This window comes from Crotalus tigris, unplaced genomic scaffold, assembly GCF_016545835.1.
Source record: "Crotalus tigris isolate CLP2741 ecotype Arizona unplaced genomic scaffold, ASM1654583v1 scf7180000018301.7375997, whole genome shotgun sequence".
Taxonomy (NCBI): domain Eukaryota; kingdom Metazoa; phylum Chordata; class Lepidosauria; order Squamata; family Viperidae; genus Crotalus; species Crotalus tigris.
Window position 1 is genome coordinate 2,874,323 of NW_024096931.1, and position 15,708 is coordinate 2,890,030.

Genomic DNA, 15,708 nt, shown 5'->3' on the forward strand with positions numbered 1-15,708 from the left:
GGCTCTTTTATGACTCGTGGACTTCAACTCCCAGAATTCCCCAGCCAGCCACGCTGAGGGGAAAGGGAGAGGTTTCCAAGCTGAGCCATGCTGTCTGAGGAATTCTGGGAGTTGAAGTCCATGAGTCATGAAGGGGCCATAGTTTCCCCATGCTGGCTCAGGAATTCTGGGAGTTGAAGTCCACGAGTCATAAAAGAGCCAAGGTTGCCTACCCCTGGTCTAGGGTTAACCCTAGCTAGCTTTCAGGGCTAAGGCAAGACTAGAACTCACTGTCTCCTGGATTCTGGACCGGTGCCTTAACCACTAGATCAAACTGCCTCTCTTCTCATACAAGACATATTTCCCCACAGCAATCACCCTGTGAGGTAGGATAGGCTGAGCCAGAGCAATCTTGCCCAAGTTGCCTCTGAGCTTCTGTGACTGGAGGGGGGGAGAGTGGGCTGGCAGCCGGGCGCCTGTCCTGTCCCTGAATCATGGCTTGGGTGACCCAGGGTAACGGGTGCCCAAATGTTGCGCCATTTTCCGCTAGGGGACGGTTTCAGGAGCAAAGGGGCAAGCTTGGGCTAACAGCCCAGAGCACCAGGGGAGCAATTCCGGGACCTCTAAGAAGTGCTGCCTTCACCCCCTTTTATGGACCAGGGACTGGACTGCAGCACAGAGGTGGGCCTGGGAGTCTCTCCCCAAGGCAGGATTGCCCCGTGCTAATTGCACGGTGCATTATTGGGCCAGCAATGCAATTAGGCCAGTGGTTCTCAACCGGTCATAAGTCGAGGACTACTCAACTGGTGCAGCACCATTTGCAGAACGAGACTTTTGGCGGGCTCAGCAGGGCAGAGACAGCCTGGACAATTCCTATTGGCTTTTGAAAGCCAATAGAATTAGACTCTATTCAAGAGAGTCTATTCTATTGGCTTTCAAAAGCCAATAGAATAAAAGAGAGTAGCACAGCTAAGGAAAAGGGGAAAAAAATGGCGGACTGCATTGTTTGGCGACCCCCGTGAAATGGTCGTTCGACCCCAAATGGGGTCCCGACCCACAGGTTGAGAACCACTGAATTAGGCCCTTGCGCCACGTGTCCTAGCACAAAGTCCTATGATTGGCGCGATGGGGTCATGACCCTTGTGTTCTGCTCCCAATGCCCCCTCCCGCAGTGATGGTGGATTGGGCACTGTTTGAAAGATGCAACCCACCCCTCTTCCCTCCGGAGGGGAGCTGTGGCTGAGAGCCATCTCTGCTGGGTAGCTTTAAATTCCCTGTCTTCTCCTTAAAGAAGGGAAACAGCTGGAGGAGCGCCCCCTGCCCCCATCAGGCTGATTGGAAGAGATTTCCTACCCCACCTCCTTTCCCAGCTGCATGGAACCCCCCCCCCCTCTCCCCAAACACACTGGAAATAAATCCTGGCACCGAGCAACTTGGAACCGACCCCAGAGGAGTTTGGTGGTGCCAGGAATTCAGTTCTGGAGCCAGGCTGGCAGGTGGGGTGGCAAGAGCTTGGCTGGAGGCCTGTCCAAGCCAAATGGCCGATGAATTTCTTAGAATTCCAGGAGGTTCCCGTTGGGGTTCGTGGGGCAGAAGGTCAAAGGCCCCCTTGCCAAAGAGACTTGGAGTTAGGGGCCCCTTCCCCATTGCCCTATAACAGGAGGAAAGGAAGGCAGATCTGATCCAGCCCCTTCCCAGTCTGTTGGGGCCCCAATTTAGCAGCCCCCCTCCAATGACTCCAGAACCCCCCACCCACCGCTGCCTTTTCTGCTTCCGTTGGGAGCAGGGCTTAAGGATCCACATGCTTCGGGCTCAGCTTCCCCACCCTGACAAAGGGGCACCCCGAGGCTCAAGTCCCTGGCCCCCAAAGACAGGCCTTCTGTGAGAACGATATGCATGGAACCCACACATGCATTGGGGGGGGGCATCCTGGCAGGGGCTCAGGCAGCTGAGAACAGGGTGGAGGGGCATGTGTGAGAAGGAAGGGGGAGTCACAGATGTGCCCCATGAGACCCTGTGGAGGAATGTGAGAAGGGAGAGGAATAACTTGCCGTGGCAGATCTAGCATGTGCACTTGTGTCTTTGGACTCAAGTTGTGGTGATTAGCATGTGAAAGGCCCGGAACAGTGGGATTCTTGTGTAGCCTAGGTCAGATGCACAAGACGGCCCTCCCTTCGATGTTCGGAGCGCAGGACGGGCCTTTTGCTCACCCTCCCCAGTACAATTAACTTTTCTCATTGGTGGACGGCACCATCCTTGTTTGATGCAGCTGCTGGGGCTTATGCAACTGCAAATTGGGCGTTTGTGGAGCCCCCCCCCAATCTGAAAAAGCTGACTTTGGCACCGAATTATCTCCTAGAAGCTACAGGATGTTTGTGGATAAAATGAGCGTTCTTCCTCTCCCTTTTAATAATCAGAGCTCAGCCACAAAGGAGAAAACAATAATTGAGGTTCAGGTGTAGGAAACAAGTTGCATACTTATCAGAACAACAACAAAAAATGAAGTATAGTGTAGATCTCTCTTCTCGTTATCTGTTTCTTTATTTGATTATCAAGCTAGTGGGAAGTTAAAATTGAATAACAGAGTTGGAAGGGACCTTGGAGGTCTTCTAGTCCAACTCCCTGCTCAGGCAGGAAACCCTATACCATTTCAAACAAATGGTTGTCTAATCTTAAAAACTTCCACCGTTGAAGCATTCACAACTTCTGGAGGCAGGTTGTTCTACTGGTTAATTGTTCTAACTGTCGGGAAGTTTCTCCTTAGTTCTAAGTTGCTTCTCTCCTTGATTAGTTTCCATCCATTGCTTCTTGTTCTGCCTTCAGGTGCTTTGGAGAATAGCTTGACTCCCTCTTCTTTGGGGAAGCCCCTGAGATATTGGAACACTGCTATCGTGTCATCCCTCGTCTTTCTCTTCATTAAACTAGGCCAGGGTTAGGCAACCTCGCCTCTTTTATGACTCATGGACTTCAACTCCCAGAATTCCTGAGTCAGCATAACTATGCTGATTCAGGAATTCTGGGAGTTGAAGTCCATGAGTCATAAAAGAGCCGAGGTTGCCTACCCCTGAACTAGACCTACCCAATTCCAGCAGCCGTTCCTTATATGCTTTAGCCTCCAGTCCTCTAATCATCTTTGTTGCTCTTCTCTGCCCTCTTTCTAGAGTCTCAACATTTTGTGGGTGCTTCATCACTGGAGGTTTTTAAGAAGAGGCTGGACAGTCACTTGTCTGAAATGGTATAGGGTCTTCAGCCTGAACAGGGGGTTGGACTAGAAGACCTCCAAGGTCCCTTCCAGCTCTATTCTGATCTTCAAAGGACTGAAACCTGGAGCAATCCAGTTTCACAACTGCCTAATGACTTCAACCGGTACTCCTCAGACTTCTGGTCAGAGGGACATCCTATGGCAAGCTGACCGGGTTTCCAATCAGAAAAAAAGTCCTCCATAAATTTCAGTTTTTTTCTCCACTTACATAGACCCATGAGTTTGCCTGTTGCGTCTCTGTATGAATAGTAATTGTGGTCTGGCTGCCGGTCAATTCAGCTGCAGGCTGGGATCAAGCCATATGGCAATATCTTCAGGTCAGCACCATCAAAACTGACCCCAGCCAGAGCATAGAACAGCTCAGAGAATTAGCGCAAGGTCAGAAGATGTGGAGTGACCTGGCCCATAGAATTGCCAAGAGTCGGACATCATCATCACCATCATCATCATTATCATCATCATCATCATGGCTGCTGTCTAAATTGCCTACTCTTGCTCTGTGTCCAATTCCTTTTTGCATCCCTGGATGGGTTTCTGAGAGTTGTTGTGTTACAGTGGTTAGAATGCAGCATTGCAGGCTGACTCTGCCCACAGCGAGGAGTTTGATTCTCACCGGCTCAAGGTTGAGTCAGCCTTCCATCCTTCCGAGGTCGGTAAAATGAGGGGCAATAGGCTGACTGTAAACCGCTTAGAGAGGGTTGTGAAGCACTGTGAAGCAATATATAAGTCTAAGTACTATTGCTATTGTCCTTCCTTCCTTCCTTCCTTCCTTCCTTCCTTCCTTCCTTCCTTCCTTCCTTCCTTCCTTCCTTCCTTCCTTCCTTCCCTCCCTCCCTCCCAGTGGTTAGAATGAAGTATTGCAGGCTAATTCTGCCCACTGCCAGCAGTTCAATCCTGACCAGCTCCAGGTTGACTCAGCCTTCCATCCTTCCGGGGTTGGTAAAATGAGGACCCAGATTGTTGAAGACAATAGGCTGACTCTGTAAAACGGCTTAGAGAGGGCTGTAATGCACTGTGAAGCGGTATATAAGTCTTAAGTGCTGTTGCTGTTGTAAAATTCATACATAAGAGGACAGTTCTGAAATGGTACCCAATTTACCTGTCAGGAATGTTTTAACATTTAAGAGGAGGGAAGAGGGAGCCATTCTTCCAACTCTAGTCTTAAGGCCTGTGGAGTACCAGACTGATGAATGTGGATTTATATATAATTAGAACATGTATAACATTGAGTTTCTCCATCAACATGGTTGTCTGAAAAAAACGTGTGTGTGTGTTTCCCAAGACAGTGTTGTATTGCTTCTTTAAAGCAGAGGTGACCGGCCGCTGACTTAGCTGCTCGATTGTTTTACTCTGCCACCCTCACCTTTCTTAAGAATCATTTGGATATTCTGCCATTGTTGGCAGGTAAATTTTATGCAAAGAGTTGCCCTTTGCCTGAGATTGGGTGGAATTGTTCTCTTCCTGCCTGACAGGTGTCTGAGTGCAATTGGAAAAGAAGCAAAATCCTGGGTGGTATCACCCCAATGAAGTAGGAAGTTGATATATATGTTAATTTGTTTTTTTTAAAAAAAAAACACGTGTGGCTATTTCTTTGCATATCTGTGGTGTTCCGTCACCTCTCAAATGTGCTGCTCTTCATTGTGTCATCCTGTCAGGTTCAATGTCCCAAGCCATCTCCTTCGATGGTCCTATAAGTACGCATTGCCACCAGAACTTTGCTGACGAGGGGCTGTAACCTCTTTCAATGCAGCATTCTAAGCACCTTCCTTATAAGTATACGTAGTCCTTGACTTAACAACAGTTCATTTAGTGACCATTCCAAGTTACAACGCCACTGAAAAATGTGACGTATGGCCATTTTTCACAGTTAAAACCATCGCAGCAACGTGATCAGTCACGTGATCAAAATCCAGACACTTAGCAACTGGCATGTACTTACGACAGTTGCAGTGCCCTGGAGTCACGTGATCCCCTTTCGCGAACTTCCGACAAGCAAAGTCCATGGGAAGACGGATTCACTTAACAACCGGGTTACTAACTTAACTGCAGTGATTCACTGAACCCCTGTGCCAAGAAAAGTTGTAAAAATGGGGCAAAGCTCACTTAACAAATGTCTCATTAAACAACAGAGATGTGAGACTCAATTGTGGTCATAAGCAGAGGACTACATGCATCCAACCTTTACATTCATGCTTATTTTATTTTTTTCTTCTTCTTGTGCCATATCCGTTATCGGACGTTGGCGATCCTGTTGTTGATCCTGTTTTTATCAGCAGCCGCACGAAAAAGTGCTGCTGAGTTTTGTCCAAACCACTCCCCAGAGAGTCAAATGCCATTGTTAGCGTACAACTCCAAAGAGGGACCTTTCCCCTGTGCTTTGCAATGTGTCCCTTTCAGATGCTTTATGAGGTCCTAGCCTACATCACTGCAAGCTACATCAATAACGTGCCTTATTTTTGCAGTAATCTGACGCATTCTCCGTCGTTCTTTCTAGGTTGGGAATCGCAGCTTCTGGAAACGGGTTTTTTGGCAATCTTCCTGTGTCCTTTGTGGACTCTCTCCCGGCTGGCCAAGGACACACCCCCTTCCTTTATTGTCATCTGGGCCTATCGTTGGCTTATTTTCAGAATCATGCTCGGAGCGGTAAGTGCGTCACGGTGGAAATGTTTTATGGGAAGCATGAAAATTATGTGCGACGTGGAGAAAGTGACGGATATATTTTATTCATGAAATGGAGGACTCTCCAAAAATCCTTCAGTTCAGGTGAATGGAAGCGGATTTTCAGACCAGAAAGAGGGGCTTCCCCATCACATGGCAGGATGTCATTCATTACCAGATCTGACCATCATCACAGGGAGGGGCTACAAAGAGGGAGTCCTTGACTTGTTCATTTAGTGACGGTTCCAAGTTACAACACCACTGAGAAAAGTGACTTATGACCATTTTTTACACGTACCACGATTGCAGCATCCCTGTGGTGGTCACGTGATCAAAATTCACATAGTTTGGCCCACCGACTCACATTTATGACGGTCGCAGTGTCCCGGGGTCACGCGATCCCCTTTTGCAACCTTCTGACAAGCAAAGCCCATGGGGAACCCTGATTCACTTAACAACCATGTTACTCACTTAACAACTGCAGTGATTCACGTGACAGCTGCGGCGAGAAAGGCTGTAAAACAGGGCAAAACTCACTTAACAAAATGTATGCATACATACATTAAAATGTATGTCTTAAGTCTTTTTTACGATGCACCCGGTCTCAACACAGCTGCCTAATGTGCAAGCAGCCCATGTTCGAATCTCAGAAGGTGTAGCTGGCTGATGAGAGCAAAGGAGCTTGAAATAGTTATACCAGCTCCCCTTTAACTCTTTGTTAGGCATCCAAATTTCACATTAAAATGTATGTATGTATTTTCCTTAAGATGAAATTTCATTGCATTCAGTTCTCAAAGGATCACCACCCCCGATATACTCTGCATAAACGTGACAAAAAATAAATAAATGAAATAAGTTATGCATATACCCACATGCATACACACAATATGTGGCCCAGAGAAGAGCAACAAAGATGATTAGGGGACTGGAGGCTAAAACATATAAGGAATGGTTGCTGGAATTGGGTATGTCTAGTTTAATGAAGAGAAGGACGAGGGGGGACATGAAAGCCGTATTCCAATATCTCAGAGGCTGCCCCAAAGAAGAGGGAGTCAAGCTATTCTCCAAAGCGCCTGAAGGCAGGAGAAGAAGCAATGGATGGAAACTAACCAAGGAGAGAAGCAACCTAGAACTAAGGAGAAACTTCCTGACAGTTAGAACAATTAACCAATAGAACTTCTTGCCTTCAGAAGCTGTGAATGCTCCAACACTGGAGCACAAGTTTTTAAGAAGAGACTGGACAGCCATTTGTCCAAAATGGTGTAGGGTTTCCTGCCTGAACAGGGGGTTGGACTCCATGACCACCAACTTTTATTATTATCATTATTATTAACACTGTCTAGTTTAGCTGAATACATATATGTTGGAATTGGGCCGCTTGTTTCTTTGTTTTACTTCTTTTCTAGCAAGGCCACATTAAAAACATTGAATTTCAGGATCAGGCTGGCATTAAAATTCCAGGCTGTCCCTGGCAACTGAAAGGGACACTCCAAAGTGGAAAAGATGCCAGTGTGTATGTGGACGAAGCATTCCTGAGATGGGGCTTAGGAATACTTGGGTACAGCTGGTGATGAAGGACTTCGTTTTAAGGGACATGCCCCCCCCCCCAGAATGTCAGGGCTAGAAATGGGTGTGTTTCAACAACAAAATAAGCCTGAGAAAAGGCAATTATTCCTGTGCACATTGTCAGATGCTTTGCATTTGCAACACAGTTGTGAAATTAAGGTGTTCCACATTCAGAAGACATTTACTAAACCCCACCAGAGAAAGGATTGCCCTTCCATGGAGTTTTCTTGGCTGCAGTTCCATGTAAAAATGGTTTGCCATTTATATTTCTGGGACTTTCTTTCCTACTATTCCACTCTGCCTGGGATTTCTTTGTGGTCTCCCATCCGAGTCCTAATCAAACTCCACCCTACCTTCCTTCTAAGCCCAGACAAGATAATTCAAACAGTCCCAAAAGGAAGTGTGCCTGAAAGACATATGCCTGCCTCCCTGAACATACTCTCAGCAAATTCTCAGTCCTGCCTTTTTAAAAGTTAATTATTTAGGGGAGAAAATCTTCCTTTCTGATTGAAATGGTAAGGTGTCCCAGTCTTGGTTTCTTTAGCATGCTTAAATAAAAATGCAAATATGTAAAAATAATTAATGTGCGACAACAATAAAACAGACATTTTTCTATTCTCTTAACAGATTGATGCCAGTAAACTATGGCAATCTGTAAGATCACAGCTCAAAAAGAATTGGTGGGAAATGAGTGGGTCTCAAATATTTTTCAAAGGTTTGTGGTGACAGGGATTGACAGATGTCAGAATAAAATATAATGCAACACATAGCATTGTGAGGAGTCGTAAGACCTTTTAATCTTTCTTCCTATTCAATTTGTTCATTGATTGATTTATATTATACTTCTGATCTTCTCCACAGCCATTAACTACATCATTGTTTTTCTTTATTTGAACATTTTAGAAACAGTGTTTTAAGCGACCTTAAGAAAGTGACATTTTCAAAAACATGTTGAAAACAAACAATTTGCTTATTCAATGTAAAACTGTTAGTTAATATCAATAAATTTGTCAATAAATTTAAAACTTATTAAAAATGTCAGCCACCCTACACCCAGCAACTCTGGATGGTTAAAACTAAATAAATTCAATTAAAAAATGATCTTGGCGACTCATCGGTTGAAAACCAATTTCCACAGCCAGGTAAATCCCAAAGCAAATCTTTATTGCCACCGTAAGGCCATCCGTCAAAACAAGTGAACACACAATAGGTAAAAATGGAACTGTTTAAACAGAAGGAAAACTAAGATGGACTTTTTAGACCCGAGGAAAGATGCAGAGCAGAGCTAAATTGCCCCACCTGGAAGGATATTGATGGGGAGACAGGTTAGACCAGCGGTTCTCAACCTATGGGTCGCAACCCCATTTGGGGTCGAATGACCATTTTACGGGGGTCGCCAAACAACGCGATCCGCCATTTTCCTCCCTCGGGGCGGTGCCGCGCATGCGTGCTGCACATGGGGCGGTGCCGCGCATGTGTGCCACGCATGGGGGCGGCGGCGCGTCCGTGTGACAGGGGTCGCCGTCACACAAAGGTTGAGAACCGCTGGGTTAGACTAATGCTCCGAATTCCACAGCGTGCTAAGGCCGAATAAACAAGGGTTAATTAATCAAGCTTGTGAGCTGTGCAGTTCAGGGCACTGTGCGGATGGAGGTTTTGAACGTACACCAGTGCTCTGGTGAGATCCTTCCAATCCAGAGCTGAGCCACTGAAATGGTTGCATTGCGACAAGGAGAAGGCCACATAACGGTCACTTGGCTGCTGAAAGTGGGGTTTGCAAATATTGTTTGCCTGGCTGGCTGATTTGAATGCAAGGCAAAGTAGCTGCTTGGTAGGCAGCAAAAAGCTCCATTGTTCCTGGGGTGGGGGTGCAGGAGGGGTGAGGCTGGACAGCTTGGCCTGGGGGTAGATTAAGATACATAAGAAACCAGGGGAGGACGAGTTCTAGCTGTAGTGTGGGGGTCTTTGAGCCAGTTGCTCTCTCTCAGCCCAACCCACCTGTGAGGAAAATAAGAATCAGAAATATTAGGAGTATTCGTGATAAACTGCCTAGAGCAGTGGTTCTCAACCTTTTTAATGCCGTGACCCCCAACCGGTCGTAAGTCGAGGACTACTCAACTGGTCGTAAGTCGAGGACTACTCAACTGGTGCAGCATTGTTTGCAGAATGGGACTTTTGGCGGGCTCAGCAGGGCAGAGACAGCCTGGACAATTCCTATTGGCTTTTGAAAGCCAATAGAATTAGACTCTATTCAAGATAGTCTATTCTATTGGCTTTCGAAAGCCAATAGAATAAAAGGGAGTAGCACAGCTAAGGAAAAGGGGGAAAAAATGGCGGACTGCGTTGTTTGGCGACCCCCGTAAAATGGTCGTTCAACCCCAAATGGGGTCCCGACCCACAGGTTGAGAACCACTGCCCTACACCATTTCGGACAAATAGCTGTGCAGTCTCTTCTTAAAAACTTCCAGTGCTGGAGCATTTACCGCTTCTGGAGGCAAGTTGTTCCACTGGTTAATTGTTCTCACTGTCAGGAAGTTTCTCCTTAGTTCTAGGTTGCTTCTCTCCTTGATGAGTTTCCATCCATTGCTCCTCGTCCTGCCTTCAGGCGCCTTGGAAAATAGCTTGACTCCCTCTTCTTTGGGGCAGCCCCTGAAATACTGGAAGACTGCTATCATGTCCTCCCTCGTCGTTAATCAGATCTGTCCTGATTTAGCTGCTCAACCTGACCAGATTGTTACAGGCTTCTCACCAGCCGGCAATACAGGCAGTCCTTGACTCATTTGGTGACTGTTCCAAGTTACAACGGGATTGAAAAAAAGTGATTTATTTTTCACCCTTGTAGCATCCCCATGTGATCAAAATTCAGACGCTTGGCAACTGACTCATATTTATGACGGTCGCCGTCTCCCGGGGTGGTGAGCTCCCCTCCTGTGACCTTCTGGCCAGCAAAGTCAATGGGGGAAGCCAGATTCACTTAACAACCGCATTACTGACTTAACGGCTTCGGTGATTTACTTAACAACGGTGAGAAGAAAGGTGGCAAAATCGGGCAAAATCTACTTCATGAATGTTTCGCTTAAGAACCAAAACGTTGGGCTCAGGTGTGGTCATAAGTGGAGGTTAGGGTTAGGGTTAAACATGTCGTAATAATATATTAAATATATTCATTGTATATTAACATCTGCAGGAATGTATAATTTTGTTCCAAATTTCCTCAGAATGGAAGTGCAAGTACTAATCTCCGCTGTCGTTTTTTGTTTTTTTTCCCCCTCTCACAGGGGATGATTAAAATGCGAGGGGACCGTTGCTGGAAAGATTTGACATGCATGAATTACCATTACGAGGTGAGCTTTTCCAAAACGCAGACTCTTTTCTCCTTCTTTAAAGGGCCCGCTGTTTATATTTCCCAACTGGTTGCAAGGGAAGCCTTGCCAAACCTCCCGCTGAAAAAGGAAAGCGGGGGAAAAAAAAAAAACATATTGAAAAAGGATAAATGGTCATTCCATTTAAACTGCCGGCTCCTTAATAGGTTGAAAAGCTCCCACCTCTGATTTTCAGCCAGGTGAGTTGCAGGGATCCCAGAACAAGCGACCAGAGTGGCCCCATTGCTCCCTTCCCCACTTCTGGTGACAATCTGCAGGGGGGCCTTTAGCTCATTGGGAAACTCTTGAGTCCTTCACACTTGATTTTTGCTTAGCAAAAATTTGCTAGCAGCAAAAAATTTTGCTTCACAGCTATTGTAGAAAGACCCTAACCTGGCGTTTTCCCTCTTTCGGTTATTGCATCCGAAATAAGTAGGGCAGTGATGGCGAACCTTTTAGAGACCGAGTGCCCCAAAACTGGCCCCGCCCCTGCTCCACCCCCTGCCCCCTGTCCTGTCCCCCACCCCACCTGCCCACAGGGCCACTCACCGCCTCCAGGGCCCCCCGCAGATCGCCCAGGCAGCCCAGCTGTGCCATGGCAGCCACGCCCTCTGCCCGCGCCCCGCAGCATCAACTGTGCGGGATGGGGCATGAAGACAGAGTCTTGTCTACGCTGCCTGGCTGCCATGTCCTTGGCTGTGCTGCTCCCTGTGGGCCATGCTTGGGGGCGACTCTCCTCCGGGGGGCTGGTGGAGAGGAGGGGGTCACGGCGGGAGGCGAGGCTGGGGCAACGGCGCGTGTGCCCACAGAGGGGGCTCCAAGTGCCGCCTCTGGCACCCATGCCATAGGTTTGCCACCACTGAAGTAGGGTTTCTCTTTGGAGAAACAGCACAGAAACTTTGAAAAATTGTGTCCCCTTCCTCTTCTAAATTGGGGGTGAGAAAAGAAAGTATTCACAGGAGAGCTGCTTAAAACACACCAGCTCTTTGGAAAAGAGTTGACTTTCGTGGTTGCTTTCCACCCCAAGAAAGGGGATGGATAAGATAGGAAAAGCAGCCACGTAAACTTTGTTCGTTTGGTTCTCCTAACACAGTGGTGGCGAACCTATGGCACGGGTGCCAGAGGCGGCACTCAGAGCCCTCTCTGTGGGCATGCGCACCGTTGGCCCAGTCCTAGGCCTTCAGCTGGGTTTTATAAACCTTTTCGCTTTAGGCCTCCGCTGCCATGTGCAAAAAAAAAAAAAAAAGGTTCAATCAATCAATCAATTTCAACTTCTTGCGGAAAAAAAAAAAAGATCTCGCAAAGTTGGAATTGATCGATTGAACTTTTTAGTCCCACCCAGTCTGCCGTTACCACGGCAGCCACGCCCACCCAATGGGCCACACCCACCCAATGGGCCACACCCACCCGGCACTCGACGATGCATAAGTGGGTTTGGGGTTGCAGTTTGGGCACTCGGTCTCTAAAAGGTTCGCCATCACTGTCCTATAAAATCAATCAACCTGCTTTTAACTGATTCACACTATTCTCTCTGGCTCCATTTGTTTTTATTTCTAATTTCCCCCCTGTCCTAACAGCTCATCCGAAAATGGGGAGGTGTCCCTGGTGCCTGAGAATTGCAAACTGCAAGAGTAAAAATCTCAAAGGTAGCAGAAGCTTATTTCCAGCTTAGAGAAAGAAGCGTTTGGCTCAAGATACTGAGTTGTTCTGGATACCTTAAAAGCCTTGGGCCTGATCTGTTCCTTCTTCCTCCTCTTCTTCTTTTTTTAATAAGATTTTATTGATTTTTTCTTACATACATATAATAATTTTTCAACCAACGTGCTGTCTGAGTTTGAAAATGCTAATACATATTTAATTCCTAATCCTTCATTCTTTCCTCTCACCGTGGATAGAATAAGTCCCAAGTTTGGTAATATTCTGTTTCTTCTTTTTCTTTCAATCTCATAGTCAATCTATCCATCTATGCGCATTCCAGTATTTTTTAAATTATTTCTTCCTCTGGTGGTGTTCCTTCATTTTTCCGATATTGCGCAAACATTATTCTTGCAGTTGTTGTGATATGTAAAATCAAGTATAGACTTTGTTTGTTAATCTTTTCTGGCGTTATACCTAGTAAGAAAAATTCAGGTTTAAAGTCTACATGTTCTCCCAATATCTTTTCTAACCAAGCATGTATGCTACCTTCTTCTTTTTTAATATGAGGCTCACATGCCTCTAAACACGATGCCCACCTTTACATTTAATTTGAGACTTGAAAGATTCTATAATGTACCCGTACAATAAAGTTGAATTATCTCGTTTAGGCATGTTTTCTACCTGGTTTCCCTGAAAGGGTTGACATCAATCTTGCAAGTCTGAAGATATAAACTCTCCTTGTCTTGGTTAAGGCCTCCTTATTTAGGAAGCTCCTGTTCCACAGGAACATAAATCTCACCCCTTTTAACTACTGTATCTTTTGGCTTGGGAATTGTACTTAACTGCCTTCCTTTTGTGTTAAGTTGCTCTGGGTTGATTTTAGGAGCTTTTAATTATCCTATAAGAAAATATTTTTCCTATAACTAAAATACATTTCCATTTGGACACCCCCTGCTCAAAGTAGTTATTCTGCAAAGTCAGAAATCCCAGTGAAGAACAAAAACAGCAATTAAGCCCAGTGTCCTTCTGTGTAATACTTGCTTTGTTAGTTTCAGCTTAGTATGAGCATGAATTCAACCATTCAAGTTTGTAGACTTTGGTTTATGGCTTAGGGTTTTGTTTGAACCCAACTCAGTTGGATGTTCAGAATACGATTCCTGTTGCTGAGGAAGCAGTGAACTACACTTCAGGAATAGCTTCCAGATTAACACGCAGACAAGTGCAATGGGAGTCAATATTTAAGCCTCCCATTCCTGTTCAGATGCTGTGCATAGGAAGAATTGCAATTTTTATTTTTTTTATTCTGGGTGTTAGATTGGAGTTTTGGTTAGCCCAACGATGGCGAAGCTTTTAGAGACCCAGTGCCCAAACTGCAACCCAAAACCCACTTATTTATCGCAAAGTGCCAGGGCCCCATCAGCATTGTGATGCCCTCAGGGGGGTGGGGGTGGCCCACTGGGTGGGCATGGCTGTGATGGTCACAGCAGAGTGAGTGGGCATGGCCGGGGTGGGCGTGGCCACCTTGATGTTGCTCGTGGGTGAGATGCCTGTGGGGTCTGGGCAGGATTGGGGTAGATCCAGGGGGCCTCTGGTAGGTGGGGCGATGGGCAGGAGGCTCGTCCTGCGGGGTGAGCCAGGGGCTAGGGCAGGGGTGTGCCAAAATGATTTACCCAATACAGTTTTGCATTAGAGATCAGATCGTGTCAGCTGTGCTTACTTTGTTGGATTTGTCAGTTGGACGTACGCAAAGGTTGTAACTGTGAACAATGGTCCTAAGTCACTTTTTTTTTCCAGTGCCGTTGTAACTTTGAACGGACACTAAATGAACTGTTGTAAGCCAAGAGCTGCCTGTTCACAGATAGACCTTCATCAAGATGATACATGCACACATATGCACACACACACACACACTCACACACACCATGTCCCTGACCCCTGGTCCTTCAGATGTTCTAATGGTGCTACTATCATGGAGTCCATTCCCTTTGCTGCTGGTCATTCTCCTTTTTTTCCTTCCACCTTTTCCAATGTTACGGGCTTCACATAGGAATTAGATCTGGACGTAATATGTCCAAAATACAATAGTTTGAGCCTGGCACCTTGTGTAACTACTCTGGACTGATTTGTTGGTTGTCCATCATGTTCTCCAGAGTTTTCTCCAACACCAGAGTTCAAAACCACCTATCTGCCTCGAGTTCCCAATTTTCTGAGGTTTATTCTTGTGTTTATTGGCTTGGATATTCTTTTACATCAGTCTTTACATTGCAAGGATTTTCATGGCAACTCTTCAATCAAACTTGGCAACCATAGTTGGGAAGAAAAATATTTTTTTTTGTTTAAAAAGGAGATGAATATCTCTTAATTAATACTGTAACAAGAGGCTGAGCCAAGGGGATGAAACGGGTGAGAGGGCGAAGGAAGGTTGGCAAGCTGGTGAGCGACAGATCCGTCAAGAAAATTGGGGATGTCAAAATCCTCTTTTATCACGCTGATGGGCTGGAGGATGAGACAGGAACTGTGGGTGGTAGAAAATCTGTTTGATTCTTGTGGGAGAAAGATGAAAAGCTAACCAGCATTTAAACTTTTTAAGGGTTGTTAAGAAAAAAAAAACAGAAGAAGAACAGCTTCAGCTGGAAAGAACATTTGGAGAGCACATTTGAAGGATCTGCAAGGTCCAGTTTTCCATCATGGGACAAGGCTGCAACCTTGTCCCACTGTCTGCTTTGATTTGAGATCAATGCTTTGTCCTTCTTGGCGTTCCAACAATTTCCAGGGGGAAATTGGCAAAAGAGCAATTCATTCCAAGTCAGGTCCTGAACAATAGCAATAGCACTTAGACTTATATACTGCTTCACAGTGCTTTGCAGCCCTCTCTAAGCGGTTTACAGAGTCAGCACGTTGCCCCCCAACAATCTGGGTCCTCATTATACCGATCTCGGACGGAGGGAAGGTTGAGTCAACCTTGAGCTGGTGAGGATCAAACTCCTGGCAGTCAGCAGAATTAGCCTGCAGTCCTGCATTCTAACCACTGCGCCACCAGGGCTCATCTATCATCTATGATAAATAGACGATAGCGATAAATAGAGAGATATGATAGAGAGACAGACAGATATGATATATAGATGATAGCGATAAATAGAGAGATATGATAGAGAGACAGACAGATATGATATGATATATAGATAATAATAATAATAATAATAATAATAATAATAATAATAATAATAATAATAATAATAATAA

General features: G+C 45.9%; 1 protein-coding gene across 7 annotated transcripts in view; it reads left to right on the plus strand.

Annotated features, from left to right (window-relative positions):
* LMF1 (lipase maturation factor 1) overlaps positions 1-15,708 on the plus strand; it is a 170,264-nt gene that overhangs the window by 58,042 nt on the left and 96,514 nt on the right. For 6 of the 7 annotated variants that reach the window (XR_005557480.1, XM_039349758.1, XM_039349759.1 and 3 more), the window contains 2 exons: positions 5,736-5,884; positions 10,744-10,809. Coding sequence is in view for 6 of the 7 variants with exons in the window: in XM_039349758.1 (XP_039205692.1) it covers positions 5,736-5,884; positions 10,744-10,809 (215 nt within the window). In the remaining variant the exon portion in view is untranslated. The remainder of the gene's footprint in view (positions 1-5,735; positions 5,885-10,743; positions 10,810-15,708) is intronic. The other variant, XM_039349761.1, reaches the window with a different exon arrangement.